The sequence below is a fragment of the Girardinichthys multiradiatus genome, chromosome 6 (assembly GCF_021462225.1).
Source record: "Girardinichthys multiradiatus isolate DD_20200921_A chromosome 6, DD_fGirMul_XY1, whole genome shotgun sequence".
NCBI classification, from domain to species: Eukaryota; Metazoa; Chordata; class Actinopteri; order Cyprinodontiformes; family Goodeidae; genus Girardinichthys; species Girardinichthys multiradiatus.
The window spans coordinates 13,854,005-13,881,680 of record NC_061799.1 but is presented as its reverse complement, the minus strand read 5'-3'; the positions used below and the strand labels follow the sequence as shown (position 1 = coordinate 13,881,680).

The following is a 27,676-nucleotide window of genomic DNA, read 5'->3' as shown; positions in this document are numbered from 1 at the left end:
CTGCAAACGTTTTCCTCACATTTTCCTCAGATGGTTTTGTTCCAGACCCGTAATTTTAACAGAACGGACGCGCACATTCCCGTTCCAATCAGCGAGTAGTGCCGCAACACTCAGAGAGAAGAGAATAATAATAAAATTAGGAGGCTGTGCGGAAAGTACGGCAGAGTTATTAGCAGTAATTTCCGAGTTGGTGCCAACAATAAACAGCACGTAAAAAAGAACTTCACGAAGCAAAGGCGCGCCAGGGGCGGGTCACCGAGAATTGAGTTAAAAAAAAAAAAAGGATAAAGAAGAAGAATTCGGAGAATCCGCTCCAGGTCTGGGTCCCGAGTTCTACCCATATATCCCCACGACGAACCGGTTCTGATTGATTTTTTCGATCAGATCAATCAGCTCTCACTTTTAACGAGCAGAAACAATTTGTTTATCGTTTTTTTTCCCCACTGAACACATTAATCATCTCCAAATTGCAAAACGAGAAGGTGACGCAAACCCCGTCAGAGCCGTGCGGATAAATCATGCGTTATAACAAAGTGACGCGCATGAATGTTATTAATTTATTCTGAAGTTATATTCTAATTGGTTGATTTTAATGAGACTATGTAATTAGGAATAACAACTGTATATTTTGTATTACACTGATGTGACTCAGGTTTTCCGCGCTTGAAGCACAGGCCTGAATACAGTTCTTATAAAACTTACTTAATTTAATTCATAAAATGCATTTTCGATAAAAGAATTAAACGCTTTAATGACGTAGATATATTTTTTATTTGTTTTATTCCATTTGTAAACTCTTTGCCAGGTTTGGTATATCTCTTATTTTCTGTTCATTTATTAATTTTGGCATTTTAGTCAATATTTTAAAACGGTCTTAATATTTATTAATAATATTTTCAAGGTGATTTGAAGACACGCCCTTTTGCTTACTATTGTAAATCAAATGACATTTTGAATTAGGCCTAAATGAATCGATAAAAAGGCACTTAATAAATCAATGAATAAATAATTGCTCACTTAAATTCAGTTTCCCTTGTGACTTTTAAAAATTATAATTTGACAATAATAGTTATTATTATTATTATTATTCACCTGAGTAATTTATAACTGCTCGCTTATTTATTGCATGCGTCGAACTGTTTAAGTGCGCAATTTTTATACCTTGTTTCTAATAAAATCAGTAAATCTAATGGTGTTTTGCAACTTTTTTTGTGAAAGAGCTTAACGTGGGAATTTAAATTGAGGTGCTCATGCGTCGTTTTTTATTTAAAGTTTCCGCTTTTCTCTAAGCATAAACTTATTATTTTTTTCTTTTTTTACTTTACCTCTCTCGTCCCAAAGGTATAATATATAAGCGTGAAAAGGAGAGTAACGAAAGTGTCGATGTTCGGGGAAAAGTAGCAGAAGATGATTTATCTGTCAGCGTTTTCTCCTCCAGCAGCACCCGGTTTTCTCCCACCCTCTCTCCCCGCAGTCAGCTGTTATTGCTCGCCATTGATCTCCCCTCTGCCCGCTCTCCTCCTTGCGCAGCGACAAGTGAACTAAAATTAATGTCTATTTCACACCCTTCTGCTGCAGGATCGATGTGAGCAAGGGGAGAAGTTTATTTGAATTTGGATGCCAAGAAAAAAGAAATCCCTCTGCGTGTTTAATTGTCAGGTGGAGAATTTTCTTTTCTTTTCACGGCGACGGGGATGATTGAGTCCATGAGGCAAACCAGGGCACATGATTTTTTCTTTATTTCTTTAATTGTTTTTGTGCAAAGTAAATAACAGCAGCAAAATTGTCTCTTTTGTTTATTCTAGTTTATTATTAACAATCATTTTTTGTAAGTTTTTTTTGCATATGATATGTCTAACCTGATCTCTCCTGTTCGCATCTTACAAACTGCGTAGTTAAAAGCCGCAAACCTCCTAGAAATAAAAAAATCATAATGAGGGCCTTTATAAATGCATGGAAAGTGTGTGTTTTTGCCCCCTCATATGGAAATATTAATGCGTCATGACGCACGGATTAACACCAACCCCCCTCTTCTCTGTCCCATAAGATGACACTGATAGTAAATTACCCACGAGCCGCTCAGTCGCGACTGCTTTGATGACCCCCTTCAGTCTATTAAGTCCTATCAATATGTACTAAATCCTAATTCTTCATTAAAAGCACAACCAACACCTTCTCTGCTTCTTGAGACCCAAACCCCCACTCCTGCCTTATGCATTATTTTGTTGTGCTAATAAGACACCTTATTTGGCATGCAGAGAGGTAATTGAAATCAACGCGTCGCCGGTAAATAACAAGTGTTTGACACCAGCAGAGAGGAGGGGAAAAAGTGCGCCGGACGCGCTCTGCATCTCGAAACTTTGCCTTATTGTTAACTTGTTAGCGCAGGGATAATCATTATGATTAAGTGCGTGGCCGGATGCAATCATTCTAGTGCTGCATGTCTTATCAATAAAATAAACGCGTTTCTTTTTGTTTTTCTTTGTTTTATTTTTCGGGGAGAGGGTGGGGGAGTTTATTGAGGCATTGAAAATTGCAGCCTGTCCGCTGCACAGATTGTGTTTTGGGCATGATTTGATCATTTTGATTAATTTGCTTGATGTTCTGTGTTTGAACTCGGTTTGGAAAGTTTGTTTTTGACATTTTTCATTTGCGTCCTTGGCTAATATGTGCTCCAGTTCTGTTTTCTGGATACAGTTGTGTTTCAGTATGACTAAGTGAGGTTCATATTTCTGTTGCTCTAGACAGTGGTGCCTCTGACGGAGGCTGGGTATCTCAATCCCTTTAATTTGCTGGCCGACCTATGGCCTCCATCAGCAGATATCTGGATTGTAGTGTTTATTAAAATGAGTTTAGCTTTTATTAATGATGCAACCACTGGGTTGGTAATATGGATATTATTTATCCATATAATTATATATATTTTTTTATTATATAGTATATTTTACTTTTTTGACCTTTAATCGTCTTTTTTGAATATCAGTCATTATTTTCTGGTCCCACCTTTAAAATTATTCCAGGATAATAAATTATAGACAATATGTTTCGAGCTTGCTAAAAACAAAAACTGTCCTAGCATCGCAAAATCAGGAAATTAACGGCTGTTAGGTGGTTTAGAAAACTCTGAAGGAGAACTGGACCAGGATTTCAAGTTCTCCCTGAGCAACATATTCAATTCAATTCAATTCAGTTTATTTATATAGCGCCAATTCACAACACATGTTGTCTCAAGGCACTTCACAACAGTCAGGTACATACATTCCAATTAATCCTAACAATTGAACAGTGCAGTCGGAGTTAGCTTTTTATTCAAATTGGATAAAAAGTTTTTCTATCTAAGGAAACCCAGCAGAATGTATCCATATGTGAATGAAATTCACAAAGTTTTGATACCACTTTTGGTTTTGGTGTGCTATAGGGCCAGATTTAGGAGGATGCAGACCCCAGGGTTTTAGAGCCAGTTTTGGTGTCTCATCAGTATAAGTTTCTTTCACTCATGCAAATTACAAAACATTCATAATTTGACACAAATCAACTTCAAGTATTTGTATGGCTTACCAATATGAAAGTAGAATTTCTCTAAAGGAATCATTCTATTTGCCTTTTTTTAAAGTTTCTTGAACACATCCTTCCCAGAAATATTGTCACATTTAAACACAAAACAAATACCCAAAACTTCACAAAGAATTTGCCATGCCTATAACACAGAAATTACAATACACCACAAACAAAAAAGAACTAATGAAGCATTCTCTTAAAGCTTGCTGTTGTTACATCTGGCATCATTGACATCATCATCATCATATAGTTTTATTTTGGTTATGTCCATAACAATCCAACAAAGTAAAACCCCACAGAGATTATGTTTGCAAAACATCCAATCATAAATCTTTAGGACCCCAGGCTATTGCCCCATTAAGCCCCTGCTAAGATCTGGCCATGGTGTCCTACAATTAAAAGTGACCTTCATCTTCTGATTACATGTTCAAGAAGCTGCAGCATTTATGTATTGTTTTTTGTGATTATTTGTCTTCCTGAATAACATATTTAATATATATCACTTATTCATTACCTTGTCCCATCACCACCCTGTATGTATGATTCCTTCAACAAACCCTCGACCCTCTGGAACATTTATAAATCAGTTTTAACCTAATTTTCTTGCCCTATCTCAGAAGATACTTCTGTTTCTATTTTTAATAGGATTACTTTGACATAATTCTCTCTGTAGATTTGTATCGCTCTTCCCTGCAAATATGCATACAGACACAATTATTTCTGTTATTGATGACAGGAAAGTGGAGTAGCTCTCATTCAGTCATTTTCTATTGGAAGGAAATCACCCCATAGAGGAGGATGCTGGGCTGTGCTTAATGGTTTGATTGCATTGGAGAAGGCAGCCTCTCGTAATGCCGGTACAGAGGAAAATATCACTTGGAGACACTATTGGCAACCAGAGAAAGTCAAAGAATTAGCCTAATGGGGAGAGTTGTGTCGGATGTCAGATACTTTCTATTCTCCATATTGCTCCCTGTCTCTGTGTGTCTAACCAACATTCGAGCGGCCAAACTGACCCCTCCTTCCTCACATCGCATCTCTCTCAGGTTTCTCCCCCATTTGTCAGTTGCGTTGCTAGCCGGATCACAAGCTCCCTGCTTGGAAAATAAGCTAATATAGCTCCCCATCTACACACAGACCACACACACCCTTCTATGCACCTCCCCAGAAGACACTGCTGGTGCATTTGGTCTCATCGATTGCACACAGGCGCTATCTGTGTAGCCTGGTTATAATAATTTCTTTTTTTTTTTTTTTTAACTTGTGCGGACAGGAAGCAAGGCTGATATGGAAGTGGTAAGGCAGGCTGATCAGCATGTAAATGGACACAGGTACCTGAAGGGATGCATCCCATCACCTTATATGTCTGCCTGTCTGCACACAAGCTGGGTAATGCTCACATTAAATGTTGCAAAATCATCCCAAAATCCCAGCCAGGTTATCAGTGCTTTGACTTTAAATAACTTTCCCCTTACATCCCTTTATTCCCACCTGATTTTGATAATCTCTATCTCTTTATACGTTTCAATATAGAATACACAGATATAGCCTGTTGGACCATCTATAAAGACCACCAACACTGTATAGCAGCCAGACCCACTGTTGCCCAACCTGCCAGGACAGGACACACATACATAACAAAAATAACTTTAAATCATCATCATAAACTTTACAAAAGAGGATACTACAGCAGAAATCTGTGAGTAAAAACAGTTTTTACCTGGCAACAGTTTTTCCTCATTAAACTGCAATTAATTGACTTGCATGCAGCCTACGGCAATGACTGGCCGGCTTGCTGCCAGTCTGTGTGTCAGCCAGCTAGATTAGAGGCTGCTGTTGTACAACCTAGTACAGTAATAAAGACTCATAGGAGGGCAGCTGGTGCCACCCACACACACACCCACTCAGTAACACTCTGACAGGAAAGATCGAAAGTCGGACACAGCTTTAACTGTTGGTACGTATTAAGCAATCTTAATCAATTTAAAATACAATTTAGATGGATATAGAATGATAGAAACTCACCTCAATTCCTCGAAGATGGGGAAATTCTGCAATTCTCTGCATTGCATGCTAATTATATAAGCTGAGACATGCTGCACAGAGCTAGCCCAAAGCACAAGAATTACCTGTGGTTGCTTAGGTCCCCATGAAGGTCTGGGGAGAGGATGGGGAAGCCCTCGAAAGCACAGGACAGAATGAAAAATATGTGTATCGTAAACAGAAAATGTGAAAATGAAAGCAGCTTAATGTTTCATAACATAGCTTTCTTATCCAATGCAACTGATTATTTTGAAATTGCAGTGTTAAGACAATATTAAGTTGCTTTGCCCTCCATCCAGTTCTGTTTGATTGCTTGCTTTAGCTTTAGGCTTTAAAAAAATCTATTCTGTTCATATTAGATGAAAATGATAAGAGACTTATCTAAAGCAGGAAGGATATTGACTGATCTTAACCTTTGAAAATTCATGGTTAAGATTTTTCTATGTCAGGTTCCATTTTAAACAATTTGAACTACTCCTTTAAGGAATTTGCTCTGTGTAGACCAGTCCGGAAGAAAAAATGAAAACATGACAGAATACAACTGATGGGCACTGTGGGAATACTGTGACTAGCTAACAGGTAGCTGCTAACAGTTAGCTGCTAACGAGACTAAAGTTGGCATCCACATCAGAGCTTAGTAGGTGCTATACTAAAGGGCTCCTTCACAGGTTTTTTCATTTGTAACTTTATTTGATTGTGTCTGTTTCAAGTACTGATGTGACCAGAACATAAATTATTTAATGTAAAATTGTGAAATCATTTTGGTGGGATTTTTTTGTAACAGGCACACCTCAGAATTAAACAATAATAATTTACTTGTAAAGGCTGGACAGAGTCTCCAAATCCTAATCTGCCTAGGGCCCTTTTTAACTTTGGACCAGCTCTGATGTTGCACCTCACAGGAGACAAATAAAAAAGAACGCTACTTTAATATTGAGTGGGACCTAAATGAAAGTATAACAAAAGGAATATATCTGGTTTACCAGTGGGCCAGTAAAACACTTTGAAGGTAGTCATTTATGAGCAATGCAACAGTTTGCCCCTGTCTGGAACCAAGAATTAGCTGGCCCTGCTGAACTGGGCCTTCACAGTGAACGCAATGTAAAAACGAAATAAATAAAAAAATAACCCACCACAGGTTGGGCCCGTCTTCCAAAGAGATTTTTTTCTGTGCTGGCCATGACTTTGTGTCTGAATTTAAAGTAAGATTTAAGCAGTAAATCCTTTCATTCTTTGGAATGTTCAATGAAATAAGGCAATAAAAACACACGGGCTGCTTAAATAAAGCATTCCACAAAATATATTTGTTTTCAGTTAACTGAATTCAAGCTTATCCAATCATTATTGATTTTGGTGCAGATGATTGCCTGAGCCTCATTATCCACCTTACAGTGATGTGAATGTTTGCCCCTATTAAATTTTACAGTAATATTTCTCTCTGTTGTTGCATATCTCTTGAGGTAGCGCAGCAGCTGTTGACTGCAGATAATAACAGGGTTACAGATTTCATATCAGAGACGATGAGAGAACAAGAGCGAAGAAAAAAAAAACAGAGGAAGGAGACATGAGATTAGATATTTGAAAGGCATTTGGAAACAATATTAGATTTTTAACAGCTGAAAGTTAAGACAAGGACAAATAATATGTGAGAGGAGGAAGAGATCTGAGAGATAAATGGCTGTGATTCTTATTCACAAGAACATTTGAGCTTCGCCTCATGGCCAGACATGAATGAGTAGATTTCAATAGTATCGACTGTTGCTTTGGACATCAGCAAACACACATACTCTTACACAGGGACAAACACTGCAGACCGTCTGGAATACAGAGTGGACTTGTCTGCAGGTCAGGATTTTTTGCTAAAAAGCCCACACACAAACACAATGTGCTTGCACGTAATTTACTTTGACTTTCCCCCTGTGCTTGCATCATGATGGCAATTATTTTGAATCTGACTGCAGGGTTTTAATAGGTGTGGCCTCCATGTCTCTTTGGTATAAAAATGTGTCTTCAGTCAGGTCAACAGATTGCAAGCTGTTATCATTTATCCAGCAAAAGTCTAGCCAAAATTGAATCACGGTGCATGAAAAATTAAGTACACCCCACGATTCAACTCTTGTAGACCCAACTTTAGCAACATGGAGCTGTAGGTTTCTTTATGACTATCGGCTTTTTTCATCTTTGTGCATAAATTTTCACCTACTCATCTTTCTTAGGTTGCTTTACTTCACTGAGGTTTGCTGACATTTGTCTTGCACAGCTCTCCTATTGTCCCTAGACAGCAGTTCACTTAGGTTGAGGTTTGGACTTTTTGTGGGCCATTGCAACACTTTGGTTCTTTTCTACATGTGCATACTTAGATTTAGCTTGAATTGTTAGAGAGATGGCTGTACATTTGATTCTTAATAACTGCAAGGTGCCCAGATGGTAGGTATGCCTTTAAAACAAGCCCAAATCCTCACCGACCCGCTACCGTACTTGAGAGTTTGTAGGTGGTGTTTGGTTTTTACCAAACCTGGTGCTGTGCTTAATGGTCAAACACCTCTACTTTGGTCTCATCTGTCCAAAGGACATTGTTTCAGAGGTCTAACTTTGCAAACCCACGTTGCACTGCTAAATTCTTCGTTGACAGAATATGTATTCTCTAGGTGTCTTTTCCAACCAACCATACTCGAACGTTAACTTTCAACAGGCAAACTGAGGTCTGTAGAGTCTAGATTGAGCTTGGTTTCTTTGCAATTTCTCTGAGTGTTCTGGGGTCTGATGTTGAAGTGAATTTGCTGAGACTTCCAGTCCTTTGGCTATCTTAAAAGCTTTCCACTTGTGAGTAATCGGTCTCACTATAGCATGATAGACTTCAGCTTGTTTATAAATCGCCTCATAACCCTTTCTGTATTGATGGGTGGGAACAATTGCGCCACTCAAATTATTGCTGAGGTTCAAAGAGTGTACTTTCTTTTTGCCGTCACTTTTTTCTAATAATAATTGGTGGCAAAGTTCAGAAACCAGTGTTAGATAATTTGGCAGAATAACATTGTTTTCAAATGTTAAAAAATTGACTGCTATAGACACAAAATTATTTTAATAATAATAACACAAAGGTTACCATGAAACTTGAAGAGAAAGTAATGTGGTGTGTACTATTTCTTGCTAGCTAATTAAACCTAATTATATTTGAAAGTATGTATTTATTTGGTTGATCCTGTTTTTATTAATTTTGAGCTCTGTGACAATGTTTGTAATAACAAATCTTCCATACACTCATATTTTCTATTTGTGGATGTCTGTGTCTTCACCAGGCAGTTAAGAGGACTCTGCCTGCCTTGTAATAAAATGTAAGAGTGGCACTTTCACGCTTCTAAATATACCCAGGGAGCTGGAATTGTGAACATTCTAACTCACCCTCACGCATTTAGGTTGGCCTGCAATTTAGTTTTTGACTGCTTTTCTCTCCGTCTCCATTAAAGGAAAAGGAAAACCCTCAGCTCTTCGGCTGCTTTGCTTTCTGACAGCCTCGGCACTCACGCACACATACAGCGGTCATAGATGACATGACGTTTTCGTGGCAAAAATTTGATGCTCCTTTCTCATTTCTCTCCAAAACTCAGCAGACACTGGAAATCTCAACGTGACATGTTTTGGCTTTGTGTTGCAGCAAGATGCGTCAGTTACACACTCAAAGCAGCCATGCTAAGAAAATAGCTATTCCAACAACAGTCAACAAAAATAATGTCTTTAAGAAGAAGAGATATGCCTACACCGGTGTAGCTTTTTGGATCCAATTTTCCTTCCCACATTTTTATGTGTGACATCCAGAAATGCTTGATAAAGAAGAAAAGTGTTGCATTATCTGGGAGATGAATGAAAGTACATTTTATTCTGTGGAAAAAGTCCTGTTCTTGAATTTTTTGAATCCATAATGCCCCCTTAATTTTACTTCTGATTTGTTTAACTGTCAAATAACATTCCATGATAATTCTATAAAAAACAATAATGTTCACGACCAGGATGTCAATTATTTTATAATGGAAAACTCGTCCATTTGGTAGCTCATATTTTAGGAGTGAAACTCTCCCTCGAAACGATGCTAAAGCACATTATTGTTGACACTGCAATTTCGCCAACTTGCACAACATTGTCACTTAAAGTGCAAATTTGACATGAAAAGCCCCTCTCTTGCTTTTCTCTGTTTAATATCACGCTGACAACTGTATCATTCCTGCACACTGTAATCAAATAATGACACCATAGTAAATGTTCCCCCGTGACATTTCCTATTATAAAATACACACAGCCTGGTGTCAGACAATGCGTGGGAGGTATCACTCAGTGGTAAATGGGATTGTAAGTGGCATCTGGCTGACATTCAGCGTGTTTGCATAGAAAGTAATTGCACTCGTATATTGATGATATGCATAGGTGTTTGTCGTCTGGAATTATGATTGTTGTTCTGGAAATATGGTGAAAAAAAACCCACATCACTCTCCATTAACATCTGTTTGACACTTCTATTAGGGGGGTATTACATGTGTGGCTGATTGCACTTTAAATTACATATAAGGGTTTGTTTGGCACGTTAACTGGTGATAGAAAAAAAAAGAAACAGAGAGATCAATGGTCTTCTGGTTTCAAAAGTTTAGGCCACTATAACAAACATGCATGGCAAATGTGTGTGTGTGAATGTAGACCACCAAGACACAATGCAGCCAGCTTCTGTCATAGAGACAAGCGTTGTAGCCTTTTGCTCTTCTTACACGTCATGATATTTCCCTTCTTGTTTCCTCAAGTTTCCATTTGTTGTTATGCACTCATGACTTATCATTATTCCCTTCTCTTTATTTCCTTAAAGTTACCAGTTGGACTTTTCTGTAAAATCTGTTAAGCTAACATTCTGTTGTAGAGCAACACGTCATGTTCCGCTTTTCTATTTGTTTTGCTATTTTTTGTTACAAAAAATCTAAAATCCATGACTTTGGTGACATCACATAAGGCATAAGGCAACTGATGAGGGTTCTTTTGCATAATTCAATTTGCTTTGTTTTTATTTGCAGGATGTTAATCAAATCCCTCTTTGTGTTTTATGTGGCTGTAGCAAGATGTTTTAGCTGCATGTGAGAAGACTGCATGGATTTCAGGAAAACTTGATGCACAGGCTAGCTATCTAAAACTAGAAAGGTTGAACCCTTTGCTTCCCAAATGCAACTAAAATGTTTATGAATCCATTATGAAATTTGTTGAAAGCTAACCGAATAAGTTTACAAATGTTAGTCCTCATAATTCTTGTTCCTCCTGTGATGTCATCGGCCAATATACAAAACTCAAAATTTGTATTTATTTCTTCATTTGCGCTTTCTGAAAAAACTTTGGATTTCATGAAATTCTGTAGAAGAAATCCATGCTTCACCTAGCTGTGTATAAGTGTTAATGAAAAAGAATACACCACAGGACACTATCTTCAACTCTGTCTTTTATTCCTCATCTCCATCTTCTCTCCTCTCCCGTCCCTTAGTTAATTTTCACCTCTTCTCTCTCCCCGTATGTTGCAACCTGTGAGGAAATATCCGCTGCACTCTTATTGGATTGGCTGCTTCATGCTGGCAGCCCTTTACTCGCCACCCCTTTGGCTTGTTGGGGTAATGATAATAAAATTGGAATGTCCCAGTACTTACCAGAGTATTACCTTGTGTATATCAACACCTCAGTTGCCCTCCTTTTTAAAGGTTGTACAAGGGAACAAATTAACTGATATACAGACGGAACAGAGTGAGAGCCACATGAGAGAGTAAAAGAGAGCAAGTAAACTGGTTGGGAAAGTAACACAAGAATGGTTAAAATAAAGAAATTGTATTAGGATGAAAGTTATAAGGTGCTGCTTCCAGGGTGGCCAACAATAGAGAGGAAAAAGAAAGTGCAATGATGCTGCGGGTGAATTAGGATGAGAGATGTGTAATGTGACTCTGTGGCATTGTTCCAGACCAGAGGTGTGTGATTGTAAGCTGTTCTCACTCCACTCGTGTCCACTGTACACTTGTGGTAATGTAAAACATCTCACCATCTCCCCCTAAGCACTTTTTTCCCTCTCTGCAACATTGTTTTCTTGTGTGAGGATGTGTGTCTTTGCGTGGGAGGTACAGGAGCATGCCAAATCCCAGATCAGGTTTGAAAATTTATTTGAAAGACTGTTGTGGACAGCTGATAGCTATAAAAATGTTTTTTTTTTTCTTTTTCCATTTCCCAGGGAGTTTCTCCTTTGATGTTGGAAGGTAGTCGGCAAAGCTTTGAAGCTTAACTAGAGCGGCACACTGCACTACTCAATCCTGTGTACGGTAAAGTTTGTTGTGTGTTTAGACATGCATATATGCTGGGGGTGTGATGGGACATCTAGCTCACAAGACAAGATGATGAACTTCATTGGGTTCGTGACAATGAGATAAAATTTTACCAGCATTATTGTCAAAAAATGTGCTCTTGAGGACCCAAATTTGACAGGCAGGCAGGAGCATTACGGTGTGTAGAAAGGTTTTTATAGAAGGAGAGCAAAAACTTACTACTTGACATGAGTTTGCAGAAGTGGGTACAAACAAGAACACGAACAAACTTGGTATGAGTATAGCAGTCTAGACATGAATGGGAAACAGTATTACCCAGCGAGGAGCAAACAGAGCAGACGGATAAATATAGTGCAACACACAGGTTGGACAGGGAGGCTGATAGGTATAATGCAGGTGGGCTGAATGAAGTTGATTACAAAATGGCTGCGGCAGAATAGAAACAAATAAACATGAATTAGCTGAACAGAGATCCAAAGACTCAATAAAACCAAGCTCAATAAAAAAGGACAAATCTTACACCATAAACAGAACCAAAATCTAAGGAATGAGCTATGATGCACCACCTGGACAGCTTAAATGATAAGAGAGACAAAACCCAAAGCAAAACCCAAACATCTACAAATAATGACAGAAATGGAGAAAACTAAGATTCTCCAATTTCACAAATAAAGCAAAGGCCTCAGAAATCCCAGACTGTGTGTTACAGATTATTTAATCAGTGCAGGGTGCTCTTGTCCAATTTGACTAGTCAGTATATTATGTTATTTATTTTTTCTAATTCTAGGTGGTCCAAAATAGCATTAAATAGCATTAAAAGAATCTCTGTCTATTTTTATCCAGTTCAAGTTTCACCAGTTTTAGTAATTTTGAATGTGAACTAGAAATGATCAAATGCAGTCTAGACTCAATAAAAACTGGGAAATGTAGTTTAGTGCTGATAGGCAGGTATGAAGCTGATGCCAGCTTTAGTCTTTCAGCTACTGACAATATTCTTACGGTGTCTTGTCTGTCACTGTTTACTTTTCTACAGAGTATCCAAAATGATGCCAGACAAATGATTTAAAAAATGATAGAGGCTTTGTCAATGCTGTGTTGTTGGCCAACTCAACTTGAAGTCTTTATTAGCTCACTCAAATAATAATAAATAAATAAAAGTCTCAAATCTAGATATGGGGTGTCAAGTATAAAGCGCCCAACTTCACATCCAAGGACTAAAAAAATACTTTACAAGAAGGAGGAATATATATTTTTTTTCATTTATCAACCAGCATACAAGTCACTTAAAAAAAAAAGAGTCTCAGACATAGATCCAACAACGTGTCAAACTTAAAAAAACTGACCCGCATGTCAAGGGCTCATAATAATATTGGCTCATACTTGATTTAAGAGAAAATAAACATGCTGACAGCAAGGGAGTGTTTAATGTTACAAACTTCAATCTGATGAAGAATATCATGGTGTTTTAATATTGGGAGATTTTGTGGCACGGGATCTTGTTGCACCCTGTTACACGTGTCTTCATCATGGACATTTTAAAGTCAAATTAGTCTGGAGTTCATTTTTACATTTTTGACCTCCATGATACCACTTACAATATTCCTTTTCATGGTTCATAAAAATACATAAGTGATCCATCATTTTATCAGATTTAAGAAAATCAGTTTCAGGTGCACAAGGTAACCTATTTGCATTTGAGATAATTTTTTTATCTCCTCAAAATCTGACTTTCACACATGTATGACAGAGATATCTTTACCAACTCTAAAGATATTGGACTTTAAGTCGCTCTATAAGGATAAAAATCTCTGAAATGCTATTTTGCATTTCATCGGCTTCCTCACTGCGTTCCTCCAACCGACCATACCCTCCAACAATCTAATCCCCGGGAGAGAAAATTCTGGTCTCTTGCCTCGGATGCTGGGGGGGTCGTGAGGTCAAGTACGGCTAATTTATTCACTCAGTCAGATTTCCTCTGACTCGTGGATGGCAGATGGAGAGGCTGATATGATATCCCCCATCTGAATCACCCAGGGGAAAAAGAGGAGGCTGAGGTGAAGACAGCAGGGACAGATGTAGGGATGAGAGGAGAAGAGATTGACAGGAAAGATGCAAAAAGAAAGGGGGCACAGATAGTAAAAATTTGGGAATTAAAAGTGGTTAGATAGAGAGATAGGACGACAGAGCCCACAAGAGTGTGGGGGTATGTTCACCCCAGTGTGTCAGCTGTTGAGCTGAACATTGAGTCACACAGGCTCTTATCAGATGTGTGTGTGTGTGTGTCCTTATCTTAAGACAAGTGGTTCTGGTCCAATAATATCCTGGGAGATGGTGGGAATAAGCTGCTTAAACCCAAACTCTGACATGGAGGAATGAGAGAGAATAGATAGAGGTAGAAAGATGAGAAGAGGTGATGAGGATGGAAAAAAAATGAAGAGAAGGAGGAGATGGTCTGAGATGGTTGTGAGGACAACTGGAAGAACTTGAAAGAGACAAGATGTGGAAGTCTGTAAACATTAGAATGGAAGAGGGGATGTGAGAAGGGGTTGGAGACGTTTTTGTAAAAGAAGACGTGAAAGTAGGGGTTTGAAATAGTTCTAGGCCTTTTCCTAGGATTTGTGGAATCAGACCAACAGTGTTAACTTGAGAAATCTTTTTTCCAGGGCAGTGTTTTTATTTATTCTGCTTACAGACATCAGTCTCTCTGCTTAAAAACACTTAACATCTCTTCCAGATATAGCATTCAGACAAGAAGGTGGAAGGTTTGATGATTTTGGCACTAAATATTAAAAGGCAAATCAGTTGATTTTAGGTACTTCTGTGAACAAAATTATATGAAATACACAAACTAGATGAATTGTATAAAAAACAAAGATAAACAGTAAAGACACAAAAACTTAATGATTTCCTTCAAATTTGACCTATTGCTCTTGCTTTGTACCTTCTCAGACAGTGACTGCCAGAAGATGAGGAACCAGCATTGACCAACAGATGTCCTCCCTTTTTGGACCATTAGGCTTCAACATCACATCCAACACCCATAAGCGAGGGAAGCTTTTACCTGCGTCTGCCCTGGAAGACAACCTGAATCTTGACCATTTTTAGTCTTTGACATCAGCACAAAACTGGTTCAGATATACTCAGTGGCATTTGCCTAAATGATCTGAACTGAATTATTCCCAAGTGAATTTGTTTGCTGACACATTATATGATTTGAGTTTCCTGAGACCCTTCCCCCAAAGACAACATCATTCCAGTCACCATCTGAGACTCCTGCATCTCCTCAGACCCGTTTCAAGGGCCTTGAGAATTGCCTTTAGTTTCCCTGAGGAGGAATCCTTTCCTCCTCCTCCTAAAATCCTTACAACGTCCTTCAACCGCCCAGACATGGACCTCCACCGGGCAGCCTTTAAGATGGAGAGCTCCTCCTATCTCCCAAATCCTCTTGCTTCCCCGGCCCTCATGGTGTTGGCTTCCACGGCTGAAGCATCTCGTGACGCTTCCATTCCATGCCAACAGCCTCGTCCATTTGGCGTCCCTGTTTCTGTCGAAAAGGACGTTCATTTGCCATTTAACAATGGCTCGTACACCTTTGCATCAATGTATCATCGCCAAGGTGCAGTTCCACCAGGATTTCCCAACAGGGACTTTCCTCCATCCCTCCTCCACCTTCATCATCAGTTTGCCCCACCCAACCTGGACTGCTCACCCATCAGCATGCTGAACCACAGTGGTGTGGGCGCCTTCAGACCTTTTGCCTCACCTCCGGAAGATCGGGATGGGGCGCCAGGCGGTTATCAGTCCGCTTTCACCCCAGCCAAGCGCCTCAAAGGCTGCCTTGATGCTGAGGCTTCACCCCACCTGCGGTACTCTGATGCTGAGGGTAAAGAGTATGACTTTGGCGGCACCCAGATCCCTCCTGGAGGCTCACCCAGCAGTGCCTTGAAAGCAGTTGAGGACAGCGGGAAAAAGATCTTCGCTGTGTCAGGCCTCCTGTCAGACCGAGAGACTTCCTCCAGCCCAGAAGACCGCATTGAACGCTGTGAGTACTGCTTTACATGTTTCCACTACACTATTTTGTAAGAAGTATGACTACACACACATTATGACTTCAAACATAGTTACATTACTTACAGAGCAAATTTGTTGTCTACTTTGGTATATGCAACCACTGCCACTTCTGAAACAGTTGTCCAAACCCTGGACATCCATGGACTTTTTTTATGGTCATTTTTGGTCGGCCTGTCCTTAAGGTCTTTATTAGCTGTCTTTTTGCAGCCCTAAAACATACACTGAAAATGTGGCTTTTTTAGCCCAAATGTCTAAAAAGTTCCTAAAATCCAATCTTGGTTAGCCCATCTGACCAATACCCAACCACTTTTTAACTACGTTTAGACATCAGTGGATCACTAGACATCAGTAGTATGAATATTCATTTAAACTATGATTGGGGTAAATACTTGCAGTATAAGGGAATTTTGAGCAGTACATTGAATAGTGCAAAACAGTTTTTTCTACCACACAATGAAGGAATTTCGCATATCTAATTTATATAGTCATATACCTTAATCAGAGACTTGGTCAAGACAATTTATTAACTTTGATTTTTAGAAGGACTTTGCTGCATTGCATTTTCATAATAATGATAATAATAATAATAATTAATGATGGCAAAAATACAACTTGCTGCATTTTGTTAAGGAGCTCACTGAGCTGTTTTACACCAATGAACAATCCCATCTATGTTCTGCTGTCATCATCTCTTCTGGCTCTTGGTATCCTTTCAAAAGTCCACAAGCTTCACTGGTCACATTAGTATGTACCAGTGGAAGGATGCCATTTGGGCCTCATGCACTGGGAATCTAAATATTGTGTGAGCGTGCTTCAGTGTGTGTATGTACAAGTAAGTGAATGTGTGTGACTGGTTCAGAGACCTGCCGTGCTCTTTGCCATCAGAATTCATCATCGCTCTGCTCTGGCACCCGTGTTGCCAAAAGATTTACCCACACACCCCAACACTTGGCAGGCCATGTTTGTGGGTGTGTGTGGGAGTGTGTGGTCGAGGGGTTGTAAAAGCTCCAAGCACAAACACAAAAACACTCTAGCAGAGACACAAACAGCTTTTTAGCATGACCAGCGACATCTCCTACACATGTCAACAAGCTGCGTCGGATCTCAGTGGCAAATTAGGAGATGGGCAGACAGAGATGTAAGCTCATGGCGTCTAATTAGGGTGTTCTGTCTTTTTCCGCATTTCAAATTTAAATCTATTACAGAGTTTCCACCCATTCTCTTATCAGTACATCACTCTTCCTCGTTCTCATCTTCTCACATCTTTGGATTTGTGAGTGGGTGATTTGTCCTTGATAGAACAGATGAGAGACAGAGGCGACGACCTGAGACTGATCCGATAAAAAGACCACCGCAGGAGGGAGAGGGTGAGAAAGAGAAGGATGAAGGAAGGAAAGTAGAGGGGGATATTGGGAAAATTACACTCTGGCTGGCAATAGAGGGTTGGTGTAGCAGTTGACAAGGAGCGAGAAGGAGACTAAAGATTGCATATAAGAGCACGATTTAAAGAGACAATCAAGAAAAAAAGAATGATATAGAGTAAAATGGTAGAGTAACAAAACTGTGAGTACATGGCTTTTGTGTTGTCTTTAGGTACTTTCAAATCTGTATCTAACCGCATTGACTATCAGCAAAAGTAGCTTCTACCTCAGCCGTAGGCTTTAAAGACAATTGGAAGAGTCGAGGAGCCGCTTACAGCATAGAGTTATGGGTTCTCCTTCACTGGGCTTGGCTATCCAGTGGAGCCGTAACGAACAAACAACTCTCTAGGACAGTCCCATGAGGGTAATGCTTTTGCTGTTTTATTCACACACACACATGCATACGCACGGAAATGCATACAAAAGCCAGCCAGCTGCTCTTGGGCTGCTTCACACAGTAACATATTTTGGACTACCATACTAATTAGGAGCTTTATTATGCTTGTGATCATAAAGTATCATTATCATGACTGTGGTCACAGAGCAGTCACTTGTTCTTAATATAGAAGGTACACAATCAGTTTAAACATCATGTCATTATTTGTATCATTTCACTAGTTTAGAGTTATTAGCATTCGTTCTTAACTTGGTAAAATGTCTCACAGAGACATTATAGTGTAGTAGACATTGAAGATGTCAATGAACTTATTGTCCTAGTTTGATGAGGTATCTTGGAGTAGTTTATCTATGCTGATATAACTGGATTTACTTTACAGTTGCTAATAAAGTGCAGATAACTCTTGCCCACCTGATATTAATTACATGTGGCTTTACAGATGTAATAAAAAAAACAGAAAGCAAAACGTGTTCCAGGTGTTGTTGAACTCAGATTTTATTTGAGTATCTGAGCACCTGTGGTCTCATTTATAAACCTGATGTATGCATGAAACAGGGCCTGAAACTGGTGTATGTCACTTTCCATGCAAAGGTTGTGATCTATAAAAAACAAACTTGACGGGAAACTGTGCGTTCCCTTACGCAAACTCTGTAAAGTGTACACGCGTTTTGGAGATAGGGGAAACTGGCGAGGCAGATGGTGAGGTGGGCAATTGAAGCTACACTGCATCATAATTTTTCTGACATTCAGTTTCACTCAGTATCGAACTTCAAAACTGCACTGTTATTTATGGAATGTGGCCATCTTCCCAGTTCCTGCTGAATAAAAATGATACTGTTATCCCCGTGTTCCACCTTGGGGTAAATTTGCAACCCCAATTTAATAAAGTCAGTCATGGAATTAAGATACCATCTCCAGATATACTTTTTGTAAAGCAAACTGCCCTTGCAAAAAGCTTCTTCATATGGAATGGCTGAAATGCTGTGATGGGACACAAGAAAAAAATAAATATAAAAGAATGCTTCTCTACAAATGTATACCTGACCAGTCTGCTGTGTTCCCTAGTTGTTCACTAACGTTCCCTAACAAACCTCTGGCTTTCAAAGATCAATTGGATTTATATCAAAATTTAATTACCCAGAATTGGACTCTTTTTATTAAAGAGGTCATTTCGGTGGGCAATAGGATTTTATTTAGGGGGATCAGCATAAAGTGGGCAGACTATAAATGCATACCACACTTTTGGAGTTTTATTTGTAAAATTACTTTCCTTGTCATGTCATAATTTGTTACACCTTTGAGGTAAAATCCCAACAAAATGCATCACAGTTCGTGCTTGTAAGGTGACCAAAGGCATATGAACCCTTTGGCACAGACTGCAGTATCTGTTCAGCTGTCAAAATGTCTGGTTATTTTTGGTAAATGGCAATATTTTAGAACTGGATTATAATAGTCAAATCCAGGATACCAGGGATTTCGCCTTCTGTTGGTCGAATATAGTATGTTCTAAGCACATATCTCATGCACCAACAAAAAAAAACAAAAAAAAACAGGTGTCAAATATTTGCCTTCACAGTTCCTCTGCAGATCAAATCTTTACCCTGATGTTTTCAATTGCACATTTAGGGTCAAAGGCATCTTCTTTTAATCATTTTCATCCAATTTCAATCTGATCACATCTCTCATTCAAGTCCATAAGTGTAAATGTGATCCGCGCTTGACTATCTACTCACATTAGAACAAAAGCATTAAAAATCTCAAAAACCCTGCAATCCTCACCGCTTTGCGTTAAATTCTGTTGAGTCTGCTGCCACTCCAGGCAACAGTGGCCTTCTCAATACTAAGCCCTCCTAAATCCCCCCACCGCACCAACAGGCACGTTGGCTGTTAACTAAACCCGCTAACCTGTCAGCCGCTAAACCTGCACATAAAGGCCCCATCATGCCTTAAGAGGACTGTGCATGTCATATTATTGTAAAAGCTGTTAGCATTTACTGTATACAGATTGCTTAGGTTTTAGCATGAGAACAAATGAATTCAAAAGCTGGGAACTAAAAGAAGGAATGGAATTATGGGATATAAGACAGGAAATAATGGGAATCCTGACAAATTGAACAATTCACCCTTGTGGTGTACTTGTTTGTTTGTTGAGGGGATTTGCTGGTGTTGGATGAGGTGTCAGTGGGACGTTTTTGTGTGTGTGTTCAATGGTATCAGCACTTTAAATCGTGTTTGTTTTCTCCAGCCTCTTTCTTGTCTCTATGCCTCCTTCTTTCCTTCCTCACTTCCACCATCCACCTCTTCTCGTATGCACAAGCACCTCCCAGTGCAAGTGCAACAGCTGTAGTCTATTTGTTGACATTGTCTCGGCTCTGCAGATTTACAAGACTTTGAGAAGGATGCTGAACCTGACCCTAAATGCTAAGTTGAGTCTACTTTCCTTTTTTCCCCTTTCCTTGTCGATTTTCATTTTTTTCTCAATGTTGTTTTTCATTCTTTCCTTTAAGTCATTAACTTCATGTGAAGTGTTGGTCATTTCACCGCTTTGACATTTTCTGAAGGTCACTTTTATTTATTATGGGTTTGATCAGGGGTCAAAACAGGTTCTATAGGTAGAAGAGGGGCATCACAACAACAATAAATGCAAATTGGGTGTAATTCTAAGTGTTCAGAAAATTATATACAAGGAAATTAAAAAACATTGGAGATTTGAACATTTTATCCCTATTTAGCACCATGATTCATGAAAATATCCAACTACAGAGAGAAATAAACTGATTCACAATGGTTTAAGTAGATAGGTACATAATGATTTATTTACAGGTACAAATCATAAGCAGGGAAAGGCAAAAAGGCAATGGGTGGGTGTGAAATGAGGGTTTAAATTTGTGATGAAGTGACCCAGAGTCCTTCTTGAACTTACATTTTACGTTTGATAGAAGCAGAATCAAGATGAAGCGAGAGAGATAAGAAACAAATCCTCCAAAAAAGGCTCTACCGGTGGCTGTAGAAATGAGAGAAGGAAAGTAAATTATTTTGGCAAGAAAAGAAAGAAAGCAGAAACTATTGAGGCACAGATTGAGGGGAGGATTGCATCAGCAAGGGAATGGTGGGATGAGTTAAAAGAAAAGATTAAAGTCAAAAGGAAAAAAATGAAAGGTTTTGGAAGGAATGATAGGGCGGATAGTGGGAAGATTGAAAGTTACTAAGCGAAAATACAGATCTCACCTGCCTGCTTTAACTGAAAGCAGAAAATTTACACTTATTTTTAAAAATAAAAGGATCGGGGTTCAATCACTTGGCAAGAAATCAGAGCTTCATTTTACATCTAGTCAGATTTCAAATTTTATTTTTGTATTCCCAATGGTAGAAAAACAGTTCGAACGTCAGACATGCAGCTGTTAAAACACACAGCGAGAGGCCTTCTTTTTATCCTCCTCTGCTCTTTTCTTCTGTTCCTTAAACAGAGCAAATGTCAGGCATGTTGTTTCCTCCTGAATAGTTGCACAAATTCCGCTGCTAAAAAACGTCACAGCGAAGAAAAAAAAAAAGACTTTCCTTTTCTTTGTCCATCTTTAGTTTAAGTGGTGAGATTTCTGCACCCGCATTCCCACCTGTCAGTCAGATTCTGTTTTAGGACTAAGCAGGTGGCCTTTTTTTCTATTAAGTTCTGTCTTTTATTTATGGTTCAATTTCATATCCCTTTCAGTTATTTCCATTTCTGTCTGAGTTTAAAACCAGCCAAGGAGACAGAAACACTCATCCCTCTGCTTGTCCTCACAGAAATCTGCCCTTCTCTCTTCCCCCTCCATCTCTCTGCCTGTCACGGTCTGGTGGCAGGGTTAAGTTAAGTAAGAGTGTTCTAATAATTAGGACTGGGACCTGCCTGCCTGCTCCCCAGTGTGTGTGTGTCTTCCTGTCAGTGCTTAGCCAGATGTTAAAAGGCTTGTCCCTCTCATGTTGCCTCCCTGTCAGTCTCCAAGGCGTACCACACACACAGTCACACCCCCCACTCATACACACACACATACACACACACAGGCATGCATGCTGGAGACTGTCCTACTCGTGGTGGCTTTGTTTACACCCATGCATGTGCCCTGCTGCCCCTCTAGCAGCTTCTCTGCTGTATGATTTTATGTCAGCACCAGTCTCTGTGCACTCAATCCACATACAGTCCAAAGGGTGAGCGTTGCTACCATCCTGCACTGAAACTTTTTCAAAAATGGTTTGAGTTTAAACATTTCACTCTGTATTGTAGGAAGCATGCAGCAATCTTCTGGATTCTATGTTTGCATATAGGTGTGTCATTCAGTGTGAGTCTTGTGGTCATTCTTGCGACGCCGCCCAGATCAAGGATTAGCTGCTTCCTGTTGATCCTTTTGTTAGCTGAGCCACACCATTTGGACTTGTGAACTGTGTGTGTGTGTGTGTGTGTGTGTGTGTGTGTGTATGCTTGTGAAGGAGGTTACACAAATGTCTTGCAGGACATTTAAAGGCACATGTAGGAGAGCAAATTAGATGAAATGCCCCCCCAGTTCAATTTCACCTACAGTTCATTGCAAAAATGTTCATATAGTTTTTGTTTTCCCTCTTACATTTTGGTGAATGACAACCACACACATCTGTGTATCTTACTGAGATTTTGTGTGACAGCCCTAAACAAAGTAGTGAAAATTCTGAAGTGGAAGGAGTTGGATACATGGTTTCCAAAGTTTTTTTTTTTTTACAAATAAACCTTTAAAAAGAGTGGCATGTATACCTGTATTTAACCCCCTTTAATCTGATCCTGACAGAGCACTGTAATCCATCCTAAAACAATTGTAAGAGTATGGCACAATTGTAAACCTCAAAAGACAAGACTGGCAGCCTAAACTGAAATGCCGGCAAGAACAATCTATCCCTAGAGCAAAACATGGTCGTGGCAGCATCATGCTGTTGGGATGTGTTTCTTCAGCAGGAAAAGGAGAATTGATTGGAGTGGATAAGGAAATTGATGAAGCTAAATACAGGGCAATGGTGAAAGAAAACCAGTTAGAGACTGCAAAAGAGTTGAGACTGGGGTAGAAGTTCAACGGCCCTAAACATACAGCCAGAGCTTTAATAGAATAGTTTAGATCTAGGCACATTCCTGTGATTGGAAGGTCCACTCAAACCCTTTACCCAAATCCAATTGAAAATTGCTGAAAACTTGAAAATTGGTTTACACAGATGCTGGTATTTTTCCTTATTTGTAAAAATGTTCAACACTATTGTTGTCCTTCCACTCCAAAATTGTGGTCTACTTTGTATTGGTCGATCAGAAAAACAAATGTATCATCATAAAATGTACAAAAGTTCCTCTTTGTATCATTAGATTTTAATTTGCCAACTCACTTGCTGACCCTGTAACATAATATCCACTTGTTTCCGCTGCTGTTTTAGTCGTTTGAGGAATTTTTACGAAACATATAAAAATCAGGCAGAGCACACAAAGGACAGGATGTAAATTTTGCTCTTCCTGTTTCATGCACACACGCACGCAAGCACACAGACATGAACACAAACACACACACACAACCAGACAGAAATGCATAGCATCCCAGGTTCCAGGATTCCACTTTGTTCCCCATGGTGATGTCAGCTTCGGCCAATAAAGAGGCCCCACGTAAAAACTCCACTGAGTCTCATACAACTCCAGCACACCTGGCAACACAACACACATTTAACTTTTAATATGTGTATGCATACATAGACCCAACCACCAACCCACCCACCCACACACACACACACACACACACACACACACACACACACACAAAGAGAAATACACAATGTTTGATGACTGAACCCTGAACTTACGTTGAAGGTATGCTGTCTTTCACTGCGTGATCTCTTAGCTTACAGGTTCCAAAATAATATTGCACTATTAAAAGGTGGTTTAATAAACTTTCTGAACATTTGGGTAGAAATACAAACATGCATTCAGTGCATCTGATGAGCTTTGAAAATTTACAGCTGAAACAACTGTGCTCTGCTTTGGAAAGTCAGAAACACTGCAGTAATTTCTGGCTTAGATTTTAGATAAAGATGCTAATTAATTTAAAACTTCATACCCATTGGAACAATACAATGTGGTTTCACTGTGGGGATGTTGTTTTAGGGAATAGTGCAGTGTTGTCTGCTGTGTCGGGAGCTTGTTTTTCTTTTTTCTTGCAAACATTTCAGCAAAGCCACATTTGTGGAGTGTCCCATTAGGATTTGTCCTTTCAACTAATTCATCCTCCTGAGCTGTGGATCTACACAGCTCCTCTAAAGTTAAGGCCCCTTGGCTTTGTTTTCTGATTAATGCTCCCCTTGCCTGTCTGTCAGTTTAGTTGGATGGCCATGTCTTGCTAGGTTTGTGGTTGAAATGTGACAACATGTTCAGGGGATGTGACTACTCAAGTACGGTAAATCATACAGGAGTAGAAGTTTAGGTGTGCTTAACTCTCAGGAAAGCTCTGGGAAACAGACACCACCTTGATCCAGATATGTTAAGAAATTCCTCTTCTCCTCATTCTCTGCTTTCCCTAAATTCTTTCTTTTTCTTTCTCTCACCCCTCCCACTATCCATCTATTCTGTCCTCATCTCCTTCTTCTCCCTCCTAGCCAACCCCCTCCTCCCCACTTCTTTCCTCTCCTCAGTAATCTAATCTGCAGCCAGTTTGTGGATGCAGTCTAGTGTGACAGCCGCCCCTTCCACTTCTCTCACTTTCACACACACAAACAGCAGGCCTGTCCCCCCCCCACTTTCAGTCTTGGTTACAGCCTCTTTAATATTGAATTATTCATCAAATCTGATTGGATCCCACTGATGGCGGCCGTGATGCGAACCAACGGTTTGTGTGTTGATGTCAAGAGGATGTGTTGCGGGTTAGAGATTCCTAACACAATGTTACTTTACAAAGCTGGACTGATACATTACTTGGCACAGGGACCCAAACCTTACTTTTCATCCAAGCAGCTGAAACACTTTTAGCTTTTTTGTGTAAAAAATTGATCAAATAAAGAAAAGACAGATTTAAGTAGCTGTTTTATTTGACTAAGAGTTTTTAACAAACAAGTTTTTGTTCTTAGGCTGTTTATTTGCTGTGATCACATTCCTGATTCAAAAAGCTGCAGCTCACCCAAAGGAATGAAGGTTTTCATCCCCTGAAAAAAAATATCCTAAGTCCCTTGGAAAGGTGAAACAAATCAATAATGGGTGTTTTATATGCATACCAGAGTGTGCATGTGAGTGTGCATCCTCATATGATTTGCATCAACTCTATACTACTCAATAGTGGATGTAGAAATGGCTTTCTACAGGGACTTAAAGGTTTATGAAGCACTGGGCCCTGGTTTCCTAACACCATTCTCTTACAATGCACACTTTTGAAATTATATGAGCTAATTTTAGATAGCATGGACCTAAACAATGAAAACATTCCCTGATTTTCATTCAGCGTTAGACATAATGTTGCATATCTTCCTCATGATCAGGTTTAACCACAGTCCTGCACGTGCATTGTACTTTCTGAAAGGCATAAACAGTTGATAGTCACGGATTTGACTGCACTTCAGAAAATACGCAGAGACACCAAGGATGAGTGTGTTGATGTTTGCGCAAATGTGTTTCTGCTATCTCAAACACCTCCCAGGACACTTCAGTTTGACCCCGTGGTGCTGGCGCATATCTAGAAGGCATTAGAGTGGGTCTGTGTGTGCACGGGTTGTGGTGCTGCCTTTCGCCTTTGAGTTGCTAAGTGGAGCGGACGTGTATTCTGTTATAACTCCAGGTGTCGCGAGTCCCATGCAAGCAGGAAATCTTTTAGGTAAAGAGACAAAGATTTTTTCTTCTTTTCCAAATACTCATCCACACTTACTCACACCCGTCTCTCCCTCGTCGCTTGGTGTGTGTGGAAACCCAGCCCACTGTTCAGCAGATGAATAATTTAGCGGTGTGTGTATCATCTGTTTACCGTGCTAATCCATCTGTCAGCAGGCACCTATTGATTCGCGCCTGCCTGGTTATTGTGCATCCGTGCCACATGCACACACAGCAATGAGCATACGCAAGCCTGCACACAGTACAAGCTGCACAAACACACATTGGTGCTACCATATGATCTGTAAGTTAGCTCATATTCCAATCATGGAGTTGTCAGCAGGACCTACAGGACACCTCATTTTTATTTATTTAGGGTCAAGGTTACTAAAACAATCTGGCTGAAATAGCTTCAGACACTTTCTGCTTCTGTTTTTCTGTTTCTGTTTTCTTGATTCTGGATACATTTTTTACAGTGCTTTGGAAAAGTATTCACAATTGAAGTTACATTTTTTTCATGTTACAACAGCAAGCTGCATAGTTTTATTAGGATTTTTATACAATAGACCAATACAAATGAAGGTACTATTGTGAAAAGGATGCATATTACTATTAAATTCTGAAAATATATGACATGCATTTGTGTTAAACTCCCTTTTTTCTCTGAAAACTAAATAAAGTCCAGAGCAACCAATTACTTTCTTAGGCACCAGTCATCTTTGTTTTTATTTAATACCAAGCAATCCAAGAAATAAACTAGGAATTATGGGATATGTATCGTTTTCCAGAATTACTTGAACAGAAAATGCTTACATTGATCGCTTTTCTGATGGATTTTTCATTTAAAATTCTAATTTCTTGGCTACAATTCAATTCAACTTTTTGTTTGAAGTTGATTTCTAAATACAGTTCAGAGAGACTTTATACCAAAACCATGAAAATCAGTCGTAAAATAAAGGGAGAAAGAAAATAATTCTCTTTATCATTTGTTTCAGTTTAAATCCTGTTCTCTCAAAGATTAAAAAGGGGCACAGTGATTTACAATAACCCTAGTTTCTATCGCAGCGATTTCTTCTAAATTGTTTTCTGTTCGACTTGCTTTGTGCATTTTTACACAAGTGTAAAACCCAAATCCAGTGGGAACACTGTTTCTGTAATTCCAATATAATCACTGTATTTCTGTCAAAAATGCTGAAAGCCCATTTCCTTTTGCTATTAAAGAATGTCATACTATGTCAATGGGTTGTCAAAGAATTGATTAAACTTACTTGGCTGAAAAGAAAATCTCAAGTAAATAAACTACTTACCAAAACAATCTTAAGGAAAGCTAAATCTAAGAGACAGACCCTGACATATTGAAGGAATAAGGATGCAGAAAGAGAGTATTGCGCTATTGCAGATTGTGCTATAATGAATTCATGGGTGACCATTGATGGTTGTAATTATCAAATGGCTGGTTTTAAAAGCTCATTGATTGATGTCATTAGCTCCATGAGTGATTACTAATTGCTGCTCCGGTGTGTTAACGACACAGGACGGAGGTGCACGTACCCACACAGACACACCCGGTACTTATCAAAGAGCAGCACACGTTCATTCTTTGGCTCGACTCCTTCTGTCAGGTTTGGCTGTGGATAGATTGGCAGTGGTTGAACAGATATGTAAAACATGCATTACTTGGGAACAGGGAAAAGAGACACAATAAAGATTAAATATACAGTATATGTACAGTGTATATATATATATGGGTATAATTATTTTATTACCCAACAGGATTCTTTTAATTTTAAATACTTTTCCAGTTCGTATTGGGTGCTTTGCTAAGATTTTGTAATTACCCACATCTGATTGCATAGCAGGAATGATATTAATATTTTAGTATTTGTTTCATTTAATAAAGTGTAGTTAAGTTTAAATTATTAAGAAAAGGATTTCTTGATAATTTTACTAGAGTTGCACATATTACAATAAACCACAGATATACATGTACATGATTAGTGTTTTCTAACAAATTCAATAATAGCTAAGC

At 39.1% G+C, this 27,676-nt stretch overlaps 1 protein-coding gene across 10 annotated transcripts in view; it reads left to right on the top strand.

The window, feature by feature from the left end:
• Positions 1-27,676, top strand: part of rnf220a (ring finger protein 220a) — a 207,560-nt gene that overhangs the window by 1,820 nt on the left and 178,064 nt on the right. For 9 of the 10 annotated variants that reach the window (XR_007038727.1, XM_047368823.1, XM_047368820.1 and 6 more), the window contains exons 2-3: positions 11,840-11,922; positions 14,880-15,972. Coding sequence is in view for 9 of the 10 variants with exons in the window: in XM_047368823.1 (XP_047224779.1) it covers positions 15,318-15,972 (655 nt within the window). In the remaining variant the exon portion in view is untranslated. The remainder of the gene's footprint in view (positions 1-11,839; positions 11,923-14,879; positions 15,973-27,676) is intronic. The other variant, XM_047368821.1, reaches the window with a different exon arrangement.